Genomic DNA, 20,994 nt, shown 5'->3' on the forward strand with positions numbered 1-20,994 from the left:
TATAAAGGCACTTACAGAAAGCTTCTACAAGAGGCACAAACAGGGGTATAGGGCAAATGCAGTGCTTTGTGTAGAGGATTCTGGGGCTTCTTCTTATCCTGAATGGGTCTTACATTTTTTTTTTAATTAAGAAAAAGAAAAGAAACATTAATCACAGAAGCATATTGGACCACCTATATTTTAGTTGTCAAATTCTCCTATCATTTAAATACTATAACTTCTTTTCCCCAGTGTAGAGGAGAGGGTGAATGTGGTAAACGATGTTTCTCCAAATCGGCATGTGGGTTCACCAGCAAAATATCTTGTGGATTTCTAAACAGTTATAAAACATTCAGATTATCCTAAGCCCCAGCTTTTCAGTGATGGTCTAGGGAGTTCCATTAAAATTCTAAAATTAAGTGTCCCTGTGTTCACCGCACCCCGCCCCACTCTCCTACCAATGGCTGCTTAGAAAGCAACCAAAAAAGAAAACAAACAAAAAAAAGTGGTGAGAAGTCCTTTCCCCCATGTTCTTTCATGAAAGTACATAGTTTTATACTTAGGTCATCTTCCAGAACCTTCTGTCTCTCTCTCCACTGGTTCTATTCCCTCTGCCTTCAAATGCATGCTTTGTATCCTTAAAAAATAAATGATAAGTTCATGAGAAGACGTTATGGTATAGAAGCAAAGGGTTGCTGTTCTTTGATTTACGGATCAGTCTTTCTTGTCTGTCTGCCTGCCTGTCTGTTTTATCGTCAGATTCACTCGGATTCAAAACTTCGACAAGGTATTGTGAAAGATAGCCACCTTAAAGAGTACAAGCACAGAGCAGGAGTCCAACAGGGCTACTTTAGCAAGCAAGTTGGGAAGCAAAACTCTACCACTGCAATAACTTGGTTAAGGAAGCAACTTTATAATAATTTTAGTAACTTTGTTAACACCTATAGCTTTTCCACATTGTAGCACATTATTTGTTATTCTATATATTTTCCCATAATGAAATAAAACAAAACAGTAAACAAAAAACCCCTAGTATTTTTAATCTTGAAAAATTTGTAACTTATTTTTTCGAATTGTATTACATTTATCCTCCTTTTCACTCCCATAAACAAGTAGTATAGGCTGTGTTGCTATTTTTTTAAACCTCTGCAATTTGGTTTCGCCCATATTTTTCCATTAAAAATTTTCAGTCTATGATTCTGGATACTTTTTATTGACCTTTCTTCCTATTTATTAATCTTCTGTTCTGTTGCTTTTCTGCTTTTTTTTTCTCTCCCTGTTCTCTCAGCAGTTAACCTTCTGTTAAACCCACCTGAATTCTAATTTTTAGTCGTTATAATTTTGGGTTCTAAAATTTCTGACTTTTATATTTTCTCTATTTATTAGTTATTTTAAAAGTCTTTGTATAATAATTGCAATTCTGAGACACCTGTGTATATATCTGTTGTTTTCCATTGTTTCCAGTGAATTGATACTGTTTATTAGCATGCTTCCTATTATTTGACTGAATGCTGGGCATTGCAGATGAAAATTTGTAGAACCTTTGGGTAATGTTATCTTCTTCCAAGGAGGGTTGTTTTATTTTGGTAGGTAGGTAGAGTATCAGGGTTTTTAGTCTTTGTTAGGGCTGGTCTATTTCAAGTTTGCCCCTTTCCTGGTATTTGGCCTGTAATCTTAGGACAGGCCCTTATTCCTAGATTTAGCCCTTCTGGGATCCAGACAAAAAGCCCAGGTGTTGACCAAGGCCCGTCCAACTCTCTGAGGCTTCAAATTCCATCCCTATCTGTCCAGCATTAGATGGTTGAGAAAAGCTCTTTTAACTCCTTTAGCCTCCCAACCAGGGGCTGACTAGGGTGAAATAAGGAAGGTGACTAAAGCACCTTCCTCAGCTCGCTAAGACTGCCACTTCCTGTTTGGGTTCTATCACCCTGTGGTGGCACCTCAGGAAACAGGAAAGTGCCTTTAGGGAAAAAGCTGGGCGTAAGCGTATGGCACTCAATTGTGCTTTGCCCTTCTTTCAGAGTTGATGGCCCCTGAAGTTCCTGGCTGCACAGATTGCCCTCCAATGTATTCACCCTGATTTTAATACTTTGTCTCATCAAATTTATCTCTTTATTGATTGAATGTGAACTGCTTATTTTCAACTCTGATTTTTTGTTTATGCTGTTTCTTGTCTTCCATTTACTTCCTTCACCCATCCAAATCAATTCCATCTTTCTTACTTCACCTAAGTCTCACTTCCTCAAACCACTTGTACATTTATCAAAAAATGTTTTTGAACAATTTTTACTGATATAGCAAAATATATGATGTAAAGGGAAAAAGTATAAAGTTCCAAATCATTTATAATGTAACTTAATTTTATTTTAAAAAATCAAATTTATTGATAAAAGAAAAGAAAATCAATGAAAAATGTTAATAGTTACTTATAGGTGATGGGATTATGTATTTTTAAAGAGGTTTTCTATATTTGAAATTAATAAAGAATATTTCCAGGTGATAGGATTATGTATAAATTTTTATTTTTTAAGGTTCTCCCTATTCCCTACAGTAAAGTACAATGTTACTTTTATAACAAAAATCTACTCTTTTAAATATTATCAAAAATAAACGTGGTTGAAATGTTTATGTAATCACACTCTCATGAGCATACATGATAGAGACCTTCACATTCTAAAAGTGAATCATTCACTGTTGCACAATATACTAAACACTACTATAGACTTAAAAATGATTAAGATGGTAAAGTATCTTTTTTTCACCACGATTAAAAAGAAAAAAAAGTAAGTCAGAGTAGACACCATTCGCCACCCACAAACATGCACACGCACAGTGAGTCATCCAGGTATAGAGTGCAAATGAAAAAGAGCGTAATCGTGGGACTGGCCAATTTATAGCACTCAAGTTTTATCAAATTGTTTCTGTAGTATATCAATAGTGTATACACAGTTTGACAAATCTACATTCACATTTTAGATATTGGTACTGGTGTAACTTGACTTTGTTTCTTTGTACCTTTACAAATAATAAGAAAATAAATTGTAGGGAAATCCTAAAACGGTTCCCCATTGGGGTTTGAATATTTTTGTTTCAGGTGACTTCTCCTGATCACATGAAGTATGTATCTTGATTCACAAGCTTGCATAATCCATGCTGGCTAATGCAGGATGACTCTTAATGATGACAGAGCCCATCTTTCCTTCTTGATTCATTCAGACTGAATTTATCCACCATCTGTATTGTCATAAGTAAGGTCCATATTTATAATCACCTCTGAAGATATGTTAAAACTCTTTAATTTATGCTGATTGATGCACATACTGCCTCAATAGCCTTTTATTCATTCATTTAATCAAGCAGCCATACAAATCATGAATAATCTACAAAACTCATCGTAAATGTCAACGTTATATGTTTTATTTTTAATCAAGTAATTTTTTTAAACCTCAAAATATCCACAATTGACAGAATAAGACATTAGGCATGAAATGAAAATATAAAATTCATGGTCTGCAGAAAGGCAAACAGTACTTTAGTCCATTGGGATGTCTGCACATGGGTGAAATGCTATTCCAAACATCTACTCTTTTTTTTTTTTTTGTCATTTAAAAACATACAGTTCAAATGATTTTTTAAAAAAAATTTTCACTTGTAAACAACATGAGTCAAAATGGACAATGAGGTCATCTAAATACTACACAGGATAATTTAAAAACACTAGATAAAACACCATATTAAAGACATAGAGAAATCAGTGTTCACTTTGGTCTCTAGTATGGTTAGAGCTGTTAATACCAAAAACAACACGTACTAATTAAAGCCAGCTTGGTGGTGGATGCCAGTGGTTGGTAGATGTAAGTAATTCAAGAGGTAGTCAACACCATCATTTTCAAGCTGGTAAACTCTCACAAGTGTTAAGCCACAGATGTATTAAATAGAGTAATAATTTCTCACAGTACAGTACTTTGCCATAACTTTGCAGCTTTGTTCCATATATAAAATTTAAAAACGATTCATAGGTCAACCTCTTATTCTAACTGAACTATGACACAGATCACACAACCACCACGTCTTAAAGAGGCTGATGACAGCTATGTAAGACAGAATTTGATGCTTTTAACAAGTTGTTCTCTAAAACAAATAAATCTCATTAAGACATCTAGAAAATTAAAGGCAGTGCAGCTGCACTTGTACATACTTTCCCAAATTTTATAACCAAAGGGGAAATACACATATATATTTTATGATAAACATTTCTTAGAGGAAAACAGATAAATTAATTTAAATTAACTTTAGACTTAATGAGATTTCCCATGTCCTGTATAATTCATCTTACAGTGAATGTTACAAAGTCTATTAACACTTATGAGCTTCTATTCACAAACTAAATACAACTAGCAGTAACTTGGGGCCACATTGGTGCAAAATAAAACTGGGCCAGAGTATTAAAAAAATTGGCAATAAAAACATCCTATTTTTGTAGATGGACCGATGCTAAGAACATGATGTTTCCTGATCTTTTCCCCTACATTGCACGCCAAACTTCCAAGTTATAAGCAGGTAAAAATCTTTCTATATCTTTCAATTGTAAAAATACATCCAAAGTCTAAAAAGACTAGAAATGCAAGTATAAAAATGTTTCCACTATCATCTGCCATGTAGCAAAGGAATAGCTCACAGGGCTAAGAGACTGGTAAAGCATCTTTCTTAGGAATTACATTTGTGTTGACATGGGGGTGAAGTCAAGGGGCAACTAATTCACAGACCTCCTGCCCAATCCATGAGTAAACCTGTAAACAGATGCTTCACACAGACCCTTCCCCTCAGTAGCTAGAAATGGCATTGCACATGCACTCTATGTCCACTCCTTGGCAAGCCAGTGCTAGTTAGTTAGTGTGCCTGGGGTAATAATGCTGCAATATGCTTGGCTTCAGGGCATCACAGACACAAACGAAGAATGGCATCTTTTATACCGTTTGCTCAGCATGAATACACTCATATACCAACCTCTTCTGCTATACTTTCCGCCCCCAACCTCTGGGCAAAGCAGCTATTTCCAAGATAGCTTCTATGTTCTGTTTTGCTTAAATGTAAGAATGCCCATAATTCCTTAAATTAAATACATGGTAACTTTAAGGAAATGTTTGGAGACTTTGCTAACTAAATGAGATGCTTCATTATTCACAAGTGTTTGTCAGAAACATGGAGTTGTAAGTTGTTATTTATATTATAGATAAAAAGTTTCTGTACCAGAGAATTAACAGCCAACTGTAAGGCTGGAGCAGCATAAAGGTGTGCTATGCATCATCTATGAGGTAGCCTTTTGTTGTAAACAGAATATATTTCACCCATGTAAATGAACACTGCTCACATCAGTGATATTCCCACACGCAAGGAATTCAGGAATTCTGCTTTAGAGTACTTTCCACATGAAACAGAGAGAACTGATATCTGATATTCAGAAATTTTGATCTGTCAAACGTAGAGGTAGTTATTACTAACATTAGTACATAATACTTATATAAAGGTCCAAGTTATTTGGTTTGTTTTGAGTAAGCAGGACTGTAGACTATTCTGTAAAAAATCAACATTATATGGTATGTTCCCTGAGCAAAGTTCTTTGTCCTGAGTATGTTATGTAATAGTGATAATATTCTTATATAAAAAATAAACCCCAACTTTTAATCAAGATAGGTTTGGTATGTGCTCTTAGTTCAGTCTGTTAAGATGCTTAAAATGATTTCAAATTGCACCCACGAAGTCCACAGTATAAAATGTTTGTTTGTTTTTTTTTAACCAGGATGTCAGCTCTGAACTTTTTTTATGTAAACAGGGAATGTCCAATTCTCAAGTCCATAATGTCCTATTCCTATAAAGTCAAGGAACTTTGGTTTGAATTTTCAAAGTGACTTATTGTGTTTTGCATTTTTTACTGTTAACCTGCTTATTATACCTGCTAAAGATTAAGCGATGCCACTTTGATTTGTCTACATAATTTAAATAAGCTTACAATCCTCACATAAGGCAAGGAAGTACTTCTCTACAGCTATATCACATTCAATATCGTCAAAGGTAAGCGTTGCATCACAGCACACTGATATTTCAGTATATACTATGGAGATTCTCACAAACACTGTCATGGAATTCAAGCTGGGTTGTAAAGAACTGATGGCCCAGCCCAAGGCATTTCTCCTTATTCGTGGCTTGCTGAAACAGCAGCAACTGTTCAGGTCTCCCATGGCAGGACAGGGGGACAGGGAGCCAAAACTGTTCAGTAGAATATGTCTCATTTGAGTCATGCTATTTTCTCTTTTTTGATTATCCAAGCTTACACCAACAGGCTCATACAAAACAACATTTACTGCCAATGTTAAGCATTATAATTAAGTGATACCTTCTTGCAGATGTTTCAGAAATGTACCCATAGTATCTATAACCTGGATGACACCTAAATGATTTTTTTCATGACCGAAACCTAAAAGGACCAATACTACGATTGGTCCCTAACCAACTTATTAACATAACTGAAGACCAACTTGAGAAATGTCTCTATTCCCTTCATTGCATGTTCATCCTGAATCCACCATATAGGTACTTCAGCATGAGTAATGGAGAGAACTTCCATAAGACCAACTTTATCGTATAAAATCCTTCTAGCTCTCTGGTAGGAGAGGTTTTGATACCTCTGTCCAGGTTCATCACTCTAGTTGCCTGCCACCAAACACTGCGCTTTTTAATATTACTGACGGTCACACATATTGGGTAATTGTGAGCATCTACTTACTATTCATTCTCAACCGTGGCATTTTATTCATATCTCTTGCTATTTTGTTTTAGAAAGAAGTTAGATAACTCACCAGGGGGAATAAAAACAGCCACCAAAAATGTACACCAAATGACTGGAGTTTTCCTCCAAGGTCTTCAGTAGTAAACAAGGAGGGCCCCTGCTCAAAGCGATGGTTAGGACTGACTTAGTCAAGGGATACTGTTGCCACAATCCCATCAAAAACCTCATAACATAAATGATTATGAGCTGGTATCAAAATACCAATGAAAGCAATCAAGTCACTACATTTTTACACTGCCCTCCCCTTCTTTTCTCTTAATAGGCATCTAATTTACAATCAAAATATATGAATTAAGAACATTGAAATATCGGCACAGAAATTACACATTCATTGTCTTTTCTGGAGTTATGTATCCCAGATTCAAAAAAGCTTATGGCAGTCAAGAGGCATATGGAGTTAAGTTACTGCCTTCAAAGGGGGTGGGGGTCACTCTACAGGTATCAAGAAAAAAAGGCAATCCCAAACTTGGGAGAACTGATGATTTAAAAACCTTTAGTACCATATGATTGGCAGCTCTGAGATCTGAAGTATCCTTTGGTTCACACAAAAGGTAACAGTCATGTTTTTATTTGTATGTAATCTAAAGGGAATGGCATTTCAAGAAAAACTTCAGGGGTTATTTTTGAAACCATCTAAAATGCTTCACATGAGTGTTTTTAGTTCTTGGGGATGTCAAATTCTGTGAGGGAGGGTGTGTGCTTGTATCTATATACACACATATATAAAGATAAACTCTCTTTATATATATGTCTACATTCCTATATAAATCCTCCTACACACACACAGATTCAGGCTCTCTCCCTCTCACACATGCACATATAGATATACACAGTATCTCATTCTCTGAATAACATAAAACATGACACCCTGCTCAAATGTAATTTGCTTAGAGTGATTTGTCTGTTTAAAAAAATTCACAGTTCCTCAACAGTAGTTAAAAATCCCAGGTCAGCTGCTATTTGTGAAATACTGTTCTCCTGTACTTGCATGAGGTAGACTTCCCAACCGGGGAAAGAAAATGACACATTAAGAAGAGGGGTTATGTCTTTTTCCTTTTTTGAACAGAAGGCCCCTTTTTGCTTTGTTCTTCTGGTGCTGTAGGTGACTTCGTGGAGGAAGCCTCTTGAGGTGACCTGCCTGGCCATTCTGAGATCTCGGACCTGGCCTCCTGAGGAAACGGTGCTGATGTACAGCCATGCCCTCCCCCCACCTCCCGAGGGAAAGTCGAAGTGCATGGCTGTGATTCTACTTCCTGTCTTCCCTGAGAACTGACGGGCGGCTGCACAACAGTTTTATGTGGGCAGTTTGCCACCATGTGCGTGATGCTCTGACAGTAATGGCACTTCTTTGGCTGAGGAGGTAGACTACATTCCTTAGCATGATGATCAAGGCCACCACAGTTGTAGCATCTGCAACAAGAAAGAAAACATCTTAGAAGTAGGGAGCATATATCATAAAATAGACATTATTTTATGTCTGTCAAAAGATAATGAAATATACAAACTGTCAATGAGATCAGCTTATTTTAATGTGCCTTCTTAATAAGAACGTAATGCTATTTATATTAGTTGCTGCAGACTATCATCACAAAAATGCTCCAGCAAAGTTATAAAGCTAGTTGTACTAAACACACCAACGTAAAACACAAAAGATAAATCACTTCCATATAGAAATAACCCCTTTTTAAAATCTGACAGGTTATTGTAAAAGAACAGTTTAGCCCACTAGAGGGCAGCCAATGTTCAACAAAAAACAACTAGCTAGCTCTAAATAAAGACAGTTAAAAAATACAGCTGTTGACATAATATGCAATGGCAGTGCATTTGGCAATTGGGAAAATTATAGAGCAGATTAAATTTTATCAGTTTAACATTTATTTGGGGGTAAAATTACTCTGAGTGTGGAAACCAGCTGACTTAAAGAATTTTTTTCCTTTGTACAAATTAAGTCCTGCCGTGAAAGTTGATATGCAGGAAAACCATACGTCTATGGTGAATGATATCTGGAAAATTATCAAGTAATTTTAGAGAAGTACAGTAAGTATGTGAATCAAAAGAATGCTATAAAAGAAAGCTTCTAATTACTTAGATTGGATTAAGAAAAGTTGATGATAGTTCAGAAACTTTACTTTCTTTTTCTTCTGTAAGAAATTAGTTTTCCTTTAGAGTAAATTCTTCTAAATTGAAATAAACATAAATTCATCCTACATTAATATTTATATGCACATTGGGGGCATGGCTTTGTATTAGATGTTAGAAAATTTGACTTAGCTTCTAAAAGCTCAGTAAGTAAATTATAGTTTGTCAGATTTTCTTTTAAAATTTTATATTAAAAATGACAAAACAGTATAAAGTGGAGAAAATCAAATTTTGTACTAAAATTTTTAATCTACTTGTTGAGTATAAAATTTACTTATTACTTTGTCTCCAAATGAAATGTTTTAAAGACTTTCTATTTTAAATTTATTTTCAAATACATTTATCACTTCATAATTCTCATTATGAAGCACAAACCATAGGTCACAAAGTTTTTAAAAAACAGCAAAGTAAGTGGTCACTGTGAGTCAGATTAAGATGATAATGACAACAAAATAATTATAATTAATTAGATTTATGTGTATGTGAGACTAGCAAGCTTAATAATTTATATTACCATATATTTCAAAGACAAACCACTAAGCTACTACTAACCTACTGAGCAGTATATGTAAAATACTTAGTATTTTATCTTCTGGGATAAATGATAAAGAGTGACTTTTTTTACTTGGCAAAAACTAGGATAACTACTGCCTGCTTCTCCAGTTGTCGATGTTACCTTATAGATTTCAGAATAATGGGTTCACAAGAAGAGTTTTTACTCTTTGCAATATTAACAAGTATTTAGGGGGAAAAAAGTGCATCATTTGAAATATTAAAGGGAAAAACCAAGAAATCACTTTTTCTAATTAAATTATTTCTTGTGCAATTACATAATTTAACATGATAAATTAATAAAATATTACAATGCAGATTCACTATTGTTTCAGCCATGTGTTTTAAGATAATACAAAAATAAATAATAAAAATCACTTATGCTTGAAATTTGGGTCCCCAAATAACACTCAAAAATGACATCTTTGAAAAATACAACCAGATTACTCATAATGTTTTCTCATATAGTTCTCTTCTATAACAGTAAGTGAATTCTTAAATTAAATTTGCCCATCTATAAAATATCTCCTTTTGAATTAAATTCACTTTCTTGCGGATAACATCCACTCAAGAGCTCATTTTCGAAGAAAGAGAAAATGGGTTAAAGGCTCAGTAATAGAGCAGGCTCTCCTGTGGACACATCAATTTCATCAGTCACTGTGGTATGCACTGTGTTATCCAATTCAGGGAACCATTTTGCCCACTCATTTACCAAGGGCCTGATGTCAGATTCCACTTTCACAAATGGGGTCTTCTATCATATTCTATATGTGCATTTACCATTACATTTGGATTTTAAAAGTTATTTTTAAGGATACTATATAATTTTAGTTTCCTTGTATTTTGATCTGCATAGTTAATTTACTCCCCTAGCTTTTTAGATATGTGCTATCATTAGGCCAGACTGCCTTCCACACTGAAAAGATTTGCATTCAGTGTATATATGCTTAGCCTTTAAAGGGGAGGAGTGGTATTTATTCTCCTCTTCTATTTAATTGTTCAATGTCAATCACTCTTACTAAGAGTGTGATCACACCCCATTATGAAACCCCTTCCTTCCCAAGAGACTGACACCAAAATGGAAATGTTCAGCTCACAAATGACACATCACATACAAGCTCTATATGGTACTATTCTCCTTTGTTCACTCTCTACACCTCTCCAAGTCAGCTTGCTTTTGTTGGTTTGAATGAATTTTACATTATGATGTGAGGTTAAAAGTGGCATGTGTCCACATGTATAGTTACATGCTTAAGAAATATAAGGACGTACTCATAAGCGAAAGACTGCATAAAAAGAAATCATACTCTATGTATTCCCGCTAATGTTAAGTATTCTACAGAATGATGAACCAGTGGCCCAAAGGATATTTTCTCATATATTAAACATAAAGTAAATAAAAATGTTCAGATTAATCTTAGAACTTGATCAAATTCTTCATAAAAATCACTTTATAAATAATTTAATTCTAGTGAGCTAGCATAGCACATTCTACAAATATTATTTCTTAAAAGATGCTTTTTAAGATGGAAGATAATCAAATTTTTAAAGATAATCAAATTTTTAAAGATAATCAAATTTTTAAAGATAAGATTAACATTTTAAAAGGAAGGAGAATACCAATGACAGAGCAGAAAGGAAGCACATAAAATGGTAAAATAAATTAAAACAAATCTCTTAGATTTACATCTTTGGAAGTATTTAATTACATGATGAAATAAGTAATTATGTGAATTTTAATAAGCTAAGCCCAAACACCTACTCTAGTTAAAAAGGTTAATCAAAACATCCAAAGTTTTGAAGATTCCACAATAAAAATGGCAACTCTGATTCAGAAATCAGAGTTTAAATCTGCTCTGATCTTTGTAAAAATTATCATTTTGGGAGTCCAAAGCACTGAATAAGTAAATTATATTTTCTAAAGACACCAGAAAAAAATGGTTAGAACTGAGCTCAACTAATGACTACTAGATTATACAGACATTATATGTAGATACTAATTTTTAAATGATACCTCAATGGCTTAATAAGAGGATTTCTCAATTGTGTATTTCCCTTGAGTCTCAAAATTGATTTAAAAAAATCAGGCAGAGGGGTGATACTACAGATAAAGGGCCAGATTTGCCTGTCTAAAAATGTAATGGATAAAATGTAACTTAGGTGCTTTTAAGTATTTATAAAGTGTTAGCTTAATAAGAATTTATGTGGAAATTTAAATCTGTATATTCTGTGGGGTTTGGTGAGGTCATTAAGAATAAGGATACAGTGATCTGTAAAAGCTACTCAAGAGGAAGGATATATTGAAAGAATAGTAAGTAAAGCAATATCAGGGAAAGAGAATAGAGTGGAAAAAACAAGTGCAAGCTATGGGGAAGGGGAGAAGGAATGAATATAGGAAAAGAGTACATAAAAATTCTTGGAAAAGAAAGATGAGAGAAAAGATCAATGAAATTTCCAAATGGGAGGCCAGAAGGGCTAAAGAAAAGCCATAAAATGGAAAGAATTTCAGAAACTAATTTGGAGAAAAGATAACTCACTCTTTGAAGAGATTGTTTATAATGTTTAATCCTGACACAATCCAACTCAAATCCAGAAATAATACTAATGACATTCACCAAGTCTATAGTTTTCTATTCTAATGTATGCACACTTGTTATCTAATTCAATTGAGTGTCAATTAACCAAACCCAGGGAGTGTTAGGCCCCAGTTTGGTGGTGGGAGGAAGGTCAATGGACAGAAAGGCCATCAGAGAACCCAAGAAAGATGAGGAAAAAGGAAAAGATCCAGAGCGTAGCTTTTGATAGATGCAATCTGCCTACCTTGTATGTATCTCTTGAAGGGAAGTGAGACAGATTCTAAAATCAGCCTTCCAGAACAAGGTCCCATTTTGTTCTGATAGCTTCTAATCTAAACTTGCACCTATGTATTGTTTATTCACTCTACAGAATCCGCTCCAAAACACCAAGAGGAGAATTAGAAAACTTTGAGCCTTTCAACAGTGCACACGCTTTCTGACCTCTATCAAAGTAACCTTATTCTTTATGTAAACTTCTGTTTAATTTAATTTTCTTATATCCTAACTCTTAAGACCGAAAGCAAATTAAACAATAAAATATTTTAATAAAGTTAATTTTTATATGTTCTTTCTAAGCATAGTGGTAAAACTATTGAGTTTTTAAAAATATTGGTTAGTGGTGGGTTTATGTTCCTTTAGAAAGGTTCTTATAGAACAAACACATATTTAATACCAGAAAAAATTTTTATTTGTATTATTCAAAATATAGAAGTCAGTATCTCCATAAATTACCTTTATTTGTGCTAAAAATAAAATGATCTATACACAGGATTCTGTTAACAGAAGTAAAATGTTAATAACAGAAATGATAACAGGTTCAATTTATCAAGAGTTTTACTTATGTTCCAGACACTGTGCAAAAGGTTTATAATGTGCTAAATAATTAAATCTTCCCTTAAACCCTATGAACTAGGTACTATAATATCTATTTCCATTGATAAAAAAATTAAGACTCAGTTTACACAGAAGGCAATTTTAATTGAAAATAGTAAATTTTACCTGCATTTTAATTACATAAAAACAGAGCCAAAAATATTGATGTAAATTTTATTATATGTAAGTCTAAAAATATATAGAGTCCTAAATTAAAACACCAGCACAAACATACACACTAGATTTTTCATGAGATTTGGGCTACTGCTGTGTCATTATGCTGTGGGGAAATGAGTTTCTCTCTTTGAACTGTCAATGCCCACTGTTTTTACCCCTCTGGTACTTTCTATGTTGAAAAATTCTGTCTAAAAAATGAATACATAATTTTTCCATTCTCCTTTATCATAAGTTTAAGAATATAGACCAGAACTTCAGGTTAACATGCTATAGACAGAGCTATTAAACTGCCTCAATAAAATTCCAGTCAAAATAAAGAAGTCTGACATTTTAGTTAGCTCATGATGTCATACTGTAATGTAAATGATTTATCTAGGCCCTGAAATAAAAATTGCAATCAGAGTCTATTGGTTGGAATGAATGTAAATTGAAATTGTCTCTCTTGGAGGGCAATCTGACAGCATATTTCAAAATGTTAACATTACATACTCTCTGATCCATCAACTCTATCTGTAGGAAGTTGCCCTATAGGAATATCCACTGATAAGCATGATGATTTGGGTACTGAGATATTAACTAGAATGTTGCCCGTAGTGGTAAAAAATAGAAAAATTAAATGATGATAATACTAACCCAGGTAATCTGGCTACAGAATCCATATTCTTTACCGCTAAGCTGTAAATATGTGAAAATGAAAAAGAAATTAAAAGTACGCATATACCAATAAACACTGCAGATATTTAAAGGAGTTAAGTAAAAGAATTTTTTACTTGAGGTACATCTATTTGTATTGACATGGAAAGACCTCCAAGACAAATTAAGTAAAAAATAAAACAAACCACAGGATAGTATATAAATATAGTATAATCTCATTTATGTTTCAAAAACACTATGCACAACTTCAAGTAATTGTATGCATTTTTAAAGGCATAGAAAAACCACTGAAAGGATAAACAATAAATTAGCAGTGGTTACATCTGAGAAGAGAATAGAGTTAGTAAGGTGAAGGGGGAATTTCATTTTTACTGCATAACTTTTAGTATAGTTTCTTTTTAAGTAACAAGAAAGAATCTATATATATTTGTGTAATTTTAAAAAAAGATCAATAATAAAGCTTTTCTTCCATTTTTTAAATCTGACTCTCATTATTACTGTTAGTTATCTGGCAGTGAACCTGTATACCAGTAGTTCTAGAATCATCTTAAAAGCTTTTAAAAGATACAAATGCTGGGCTCTACTCCAGACCAATTAAATCAGAATCTTTGAGATGGAGCCCCAGGCGTCAGTACTTTTTATAAGCCTCCCAGGAGATAGGAGCGTGCAGCTCTTTGAGAACCACAGCTGTGTAAAAACCCAAGTTTAACACTGACAACATGACCGAGGGATGACTATAATCTAAACCATAAGGGATGTGGTTCAAAACCATAAATCTCCCAAAGCATGTTTCAACAGGTCACTGATACCTGGAAAGAAAGAAGGAAGGAAGGAAGGAAGGAAGGAAGGAAGGAAGGAAGGAAGGAAGGAAGGAAGGAAGGAAGGAAGGAGAAAAGGAAGGAAAAGAAGAAGGGAAGGAAGGAAAGGAGAAAGGAAGGCAGAAAAAAAAAGGTATGTATGCATCATATTTCTTTACTGGGAAGTAAAAATGACTCCTTAAAATTTAAGTCTGTGAAAGTTGTAAAAAGTCCACACCTTTTAAGGTCCTCAATCTCTGCTTATTTTGGAAGGAAGACATTGCAAAAATCTACTGAGTTTAGTTTCAGATGTGGTTTCTCTTTTTCTGAGGCCATTATTTAATTCTTACTTAATTCATCAGTCAAGGATGAGTTCAATGTGCAGGCACCCATGTCATCAGAATGGGTGATAGTTTACAGCTCTGGAATCAATTGCTTTCTCTAAACTTCAACCATCATTACCAATTAACATTTACTGATTTCCCATAATAACTCTTTTAATTCTCCATCTTCTATTGCTTGCATCTAAAATAATTTTCAAAAGCATATACACTTGTTTAGTATGAACATACCCCTGCAAACATTTCTCCTAACGGCGAAATTCTGTTGGCTCTTAAATAGAAAATTACTATCTTATGGACATAAATCTAAAAACAAGGTCTTTGCTTTTTATAAACTCTATTAGCCATGGAATTTTTAAAAACTCTACCATTTAAACTATATATCGCGTGAAAGAGTGCCACTGATAACTACTGTTCAATCTGTTTCCTATACTTGGAGAAAAAGAAAGTCCATAAGAGATGCACTACAACCCTAAGCCTAGGTTTTCAATATTATTTTTAAAAAGCAAATGTAGTCACTATAATTACCATTCAGTTCTTTCTGGTGCATGACAAATGGTAGACATTTGGATGGCTCTATATTGCCTAGTTCTGGTCACAGTAAGCAATGGTCAGCGTGTTCTGGCATGAAGCTAAAGTAAACTCTAAAACCATTGGTAGTGGAAAGGAATAATCTATGTCTCTTCTAAACCTTAGTTTTTAGATCATTTACTAAACTATCCGGCATCTGCAGTGAGTTCAAAGGGTGTCTTTTTACTTACCGATCTCTGTTCTAACCTCTTTTATCATCTGGCCTTTTGGAGAGAAATTATCTAAATACATTGGTCTGTTAATGGATTCAGCTACTTATAATATCCATGCAATCATTTTCATAAATTCAAATGAAAAATAGAAAAAAAAACAAGCACTTAATATCTATTAATGCGCACAACTTTGTACCAGATCCTAATGAAACATACGTGAATACTTAGCTGGATGGTAAGATATATGTAGTTACATATTTAATTTTGTTTGATGTCTTCTCCTGACTGCTTCTTAGATTGTCATATGTTTATTAGTTTTTGCACACTTTCTGATTAATGCTATCTATATTGTAACTCCAGCTAAAATTGCACCAAAGTATCTTGAAAACCAGCTAAACTACAGTAATAGCTCTGTTCACAAACTTTTCACTATCACATAAGAACAAGAAGATAAGATGGAAAACGTGACGACAAGATATGTGAATGGCAGTGCAGGGTATTGAGAGAAGTGGGGATGGAACATGGAGCAGTTTTAAAAGAGAAGAAGACATGGAAGAGAAACATCACTGGAGAAATGGGAGCTATAGGAGTCTTTTTCATGTATGGACACTTCAATCAGGCATGGTTATAAGCCAGGTATTTTTGTATTTCATTCCATTATATTTAAAAGTACTCGGCACATTCTCCAGCAATTCCATGGAACAAAAACCATTTATTGAGAGCTTGCTACTTTGTACCATAACTTTAAAAAGAGCATAAAAATGAATTTTAGGTCTTTAAGTTAAATCTGTATTTAAAATAGAAATGTTATCTCTCTTTTAGGTGACAGACAACATCCCAGACAGGTAATCTGTTCTGGCTAATGGAAAAGTTGAAAAAACAAGGAGAAGGATGTACTCAAACTCAGATAGCTTAATGCTTTCCAATTTCTTGGGAGTAGAAGAAGTTTGTTATGAAATAGAACCCATCTCACAGACAGCGGGCCTTCTGCCAGCACTGCTTTCATGATCCCAAAACAAAACGAGAGAGAAATGTCTGGGTCAGGACCTCTCCCTCCCTCCCTCCCTCTCTCTCTCTTTCTCAGTATATATGTGTGTGTGTGAGAGAGAAATGAAAGCCACATATGCACTTTTGCAGTGGTGGTGTAACTATCCAAACTGCTGGTTTAAGTCCATCTTCGTTGTAACCAAAGTCAGTTTATTTACCAGATTTGGTCACAATGACCTTAAGGTATAGAGTATTTTTAGAAGGTTAGTGCTGGTATCAAATATGAATGGAAGACATTTAATATTTTAATGACCAGATTTTCATGACCAGATCTTGAACTGGTCAGAATTAGGTGTCTGCTCAGATGGAAGAATCAGATTATAATATGTAATCTGAAAATGTTGGTTCATTTATTTATGACAGCAGCCATGCTGAAAACTTAAAACCCCCAGGGTTGCTTGCTTTTCACCAGACCATTTCACATTTGCCAGTGTCAGAGGTGTGACATCTGTTGTAAATAAGCATCCGTTTGGCCTGAAGAAATACAATTCCACTACTGCTTTTGTGTCAACTTTTATAAATTTTTTTTTCTTTTTTTGCTCATCACATGATGTCTTTTAGGCTTGGGCTCTGTTAACCAACCTTATTTTTAGGGCTGTAATTATTTCATAAGTCATTCTAAAGGATTAATATCTTTTTCTTTATGTATACAGTGAAAACTTTTTTTACTACTAAACATTTGTCCAAAAGCACAAGAAATTTTAAAAGAGGAATTTCATGATGATTACTTGATAGGTGAAGGAATAATCTGTTATCTAGAGAAGTGAATGTAAACATCAAAACAACATATGAAAGAATTTAAATACATAAAAAAAATTACCTTAGGTATATATATAAAAAAAGCCTTAGGTATACAGATAAGGACTGCAAAATAAAAAAGTAACTACCTCATATTTTATCACACACACCTCTCTGTGAAACACAGAAGGAAGACAGCATGAGAAATTTCAAAGAAAGATACATACAGGTCAAGAATCAATGTCAGTGGCGTGATTGAGGAACGGCACAGAAGTTAGGTAAAAGTTCCAGACGTGCAAACTGGTTGTTTGCAAGCTGGAGGCAAAAGGGGGCTGGATTAAAAGATGCTATCCCAGTTTTAGCCAAGTGAGTTATTATAATTATTTAGCCAAAAGGGTTATTTAAAGCCTTGAAGTTAACATGACTGACTTACCTTTGAGGTAGATATGTAATAATAATAATATATTGGTAGTATCTGTGTTTCTATGCAGACAGAGTGTTAAAACATTTCCCTGTTATTGTATTACTAAATTAATATTATTACTGTTACGGCCGTATTACAGAATTAGTAGGAACTATGCATATGCTTTCCATTTTGATGACGTTTATATGAGTAGCATAAAAATTTTTTATAGAGGAGTTGTTGTCCTAGAGCACACTACTTGGTGTGATCTATCTAAAATACACCTTCAGGATTAATTCATGTGCAAGAGGCAAAAGGAGACTGTGCCAAACCATCTCTTATCTCTATAGCTACTCAGGAATCAGAAGGAGTTAAAACTATTCTGCTGAAATCACCAAGGAAAGGCTTCTAATGATCGATAAATTTGATCTCCTGTTCCAGCACCAGCTACTGCTGAGGAAAATGATGAAGTACAGACGAGAAGTAAATGACCTCTGTCCACTTTCCCCTCCAGCCCAATTGGTCTTCCTGTGACTGACTATATATCGCCCTTTGCCAAGTATCAGCAGTTCTTAAATTGTTCACCGTGTAGGTAGGTAGGTGAAAATTGAACAAGGAAAATCGCTACTGTGTTCAGATAACTCCATAAACTGTGATATTATCTCCTTTCCATGTAGGTCTGATTTTGAAAATTAAAGCTTAAGGTAAAGTCATGTAAGGTATTCTTGGCCTCGTGGCTACTTTTCACCTCCTCCTGACTGGGTGCAGCTGCCTTTCATGTCATCCAGCTTTTCATATGACTAAAGCTTGATGGTCAAACTGCTAAGACATCCCTGCAGATCTCTTCTCTATCAATGATACCTTAAGCAATCTCGTTTCCTTATTTGAACAATTTAAGGCTGTGACCCTGTGAACACATGGCCATTGACATAAAAAGAGATAGCTCTCAAGCCAAAGATGGAGGCAAAAAACTAAAGGTCTGTGGGTATGAGAAGAGCAGATAGTTCCCTGGACAGAGATGGGATTGTTTACATATGTGCAAATACTCTTAATAAGTGTTACCTGTTAGGACTAGATTCTATACGTTAACAAAATTATTTGTGCATATTCTACAGGCCAAAAATTGGCTTGTCTTGAAGGCAATTCCTTGAGTATTTAAACAATAAATTTTCCATCTCCTTTGGACTTCCTTTCAATTTGACTGGTAGAAATTTACATGAAGAATTTCATTCATTCTCTTAGTGAGACAAAAATAAAGTCACTGAATAAGTTTTCTATGTTTTTCTAACAAAAAAATTTTGAAAAATATCCTGGAAGATGTGGTAAAAGGAAGTAAACTTGCTTGGATAATACTTGATCTTTTTACTCTAAAAATGCATATATTTCAGAAAACTAATAAACATCTAAAATGATAGCTGCAAATAACAAAGTGTTCTTTACTTATACTGAAGTGGAAGTTCTCTTTATGTTTTATTTTTACAATTTATGTGAATACAACATATGTGTAGGGAAAAAGCTGTGCTTCAGTGGAAAACTGTGTATTGTCTAGATCTGGAGCTCACACCATAGATGATCCAATTCTGATTTCATGGAAGTTACTTTACAGCTCTTTAGGATGCTGGTAAATGACAGCAATGCCTACCAAGAGGCCAATTCTGTCCTGTCAGGTGAAGGTTCAAATGACTCCCTTTCCCCACAGCGGACAAAGCTAGTTTTGTCTGCATTTGCATATTAATTTCAATATTCCCTATCTACAAATAGCCTTTGGAGTCTCCTTTGAACTCTTATAACATCGCCTATTTCCCTCATTTAATTGAGTTAAATAAAATCTAACACTTGCTTAATTTATATCTGTATGACAGTCATGATATTACCTTTCTTAAAAATTATCCTTTAATTCTCATACTGTGAATATGCACCACAGAAGCCACTGGATGAGATATAAAGATCATTATGACATGGTCCTTGCTTATCTTTAAGCACAGAGAATCTAGAAAATAAATAAGATAAATGCACAACTAATTTTAACCTCAGAGTTATTGGACCCAATTTTAGTTTTTGTATTTCTTCTTAGTGATCTCATTTTTCTTACACCTTGAAACATTTTGTTCTTTCATAATCCTGGGAATTATTTTCAACTATGCTAAAAAGTAGCTTAGAATAATAAGAAAATTAAAAAATTTCTGAAGACATACAAATGGCCAATAGGTACCTGAAGAGTAGCTCAATATCATTAAACATCAGGGAAATGCAACTCAAAACCATAAATTAAATGGCCATCATCAAAAGACAAGGGATAACAAGTGTTGGGGAGGATGTGGAGAAAAGGGAACCCTCATGTATTGTTGGTAGAAATTTAAATTTGCGCAGACACTAAGGAGAACGGTATTGAAGTTTTTCAAAAATTTAAAAATATCATAACTATCATATGACCCAGAAACCCTTCCTTCTGGGTACATATACTCAAAGGAAATGAAATCACTATCTTGAAGAGATGTCTATACCCTCATGTTCATTGCAGCATTCTTTACAATAGCCAAGACATGGAAACAACCTAAGTGTCCATCGATGGATGAATGAAGAAAATGATAGATGTACATACAGATATATGTCATGTGCTACTTAACAACGAGGATATGTTCTAAGAAATGCATCTTTAGGTGATTTTGTCATTGTGCAAACATCATAGAGTGCACTTACACAGACCTAGATGGCACAGCCTACTACAAACCTAAGCTACCTATTGCTTCTAGGCTACAAACCTATATAGCATGTTACTGTACAAAAACAGGTTAAATTAAGCACAAGAGAAAATGATGCAATCAAGAGACACATAAACACAAGATGTATGAGGCTGCTGCTAGCATAACCAGCATCACTACAAACACATGAGTAATGAATGCGTTGTGCATTTTCTGTCATTACATAATTACATCATTAGACAACAAGAACTTTTTAGCTCCATCATAAGCTTACAGGATCACGATAGCATATAAGATCTATTGTTGACCCCAAAATTGTTGAGGTCCATGACTATACACAATGGAATATTACTGAGACATAAAAAGGAAGTCCTGGCATTAATGACAACATAGATGGACCTTGAAGACATTAAGCTAAGTGAAATA

General features: G+C 34.2%; 1 protein-coding gene across 1 annotated transcript in view; it reads right to left on the reverse strand.

Annotated features, from left to right (window-relative positions):
• Positions 1-7,797: 7,797 nt before the first annotated feature.
• The window catches only part of LIN28B (lin-28 homolog B), a 100,475-nt gene continuing 87,278 nt past the window's right edge, over positions 7,798-20,994 (reverse strand). The window contains exon 4 of the mRNA XM_011360711.1: positions 7,798-8,236. Within this exon, the coding sequence (XP_011359013.1) occupies positions 7,867-8,236 (370 nt within the window). The 3' untranslated portion in view covers positions 7,798-7,866. The remainder of the gene's footprint in view (positions 8,237-20,994) is intronic.

Source organism: Pteropus vampyrus, unplaced genomic scaffold, assembly GCF_000151845.1.
Source record: "Pteropus vampyrus isolate Shadow unplaced genomic scaffold, Pvam_2.0 Scaffold58, whole genome shotgun sequence".
NCBI classification, from domain to species: Eukaryota; Metazoa; Chordata; class Mammalia; order Chiroptera; family Pteropodidae; genus Pteropus; species Pteropus vampyrus.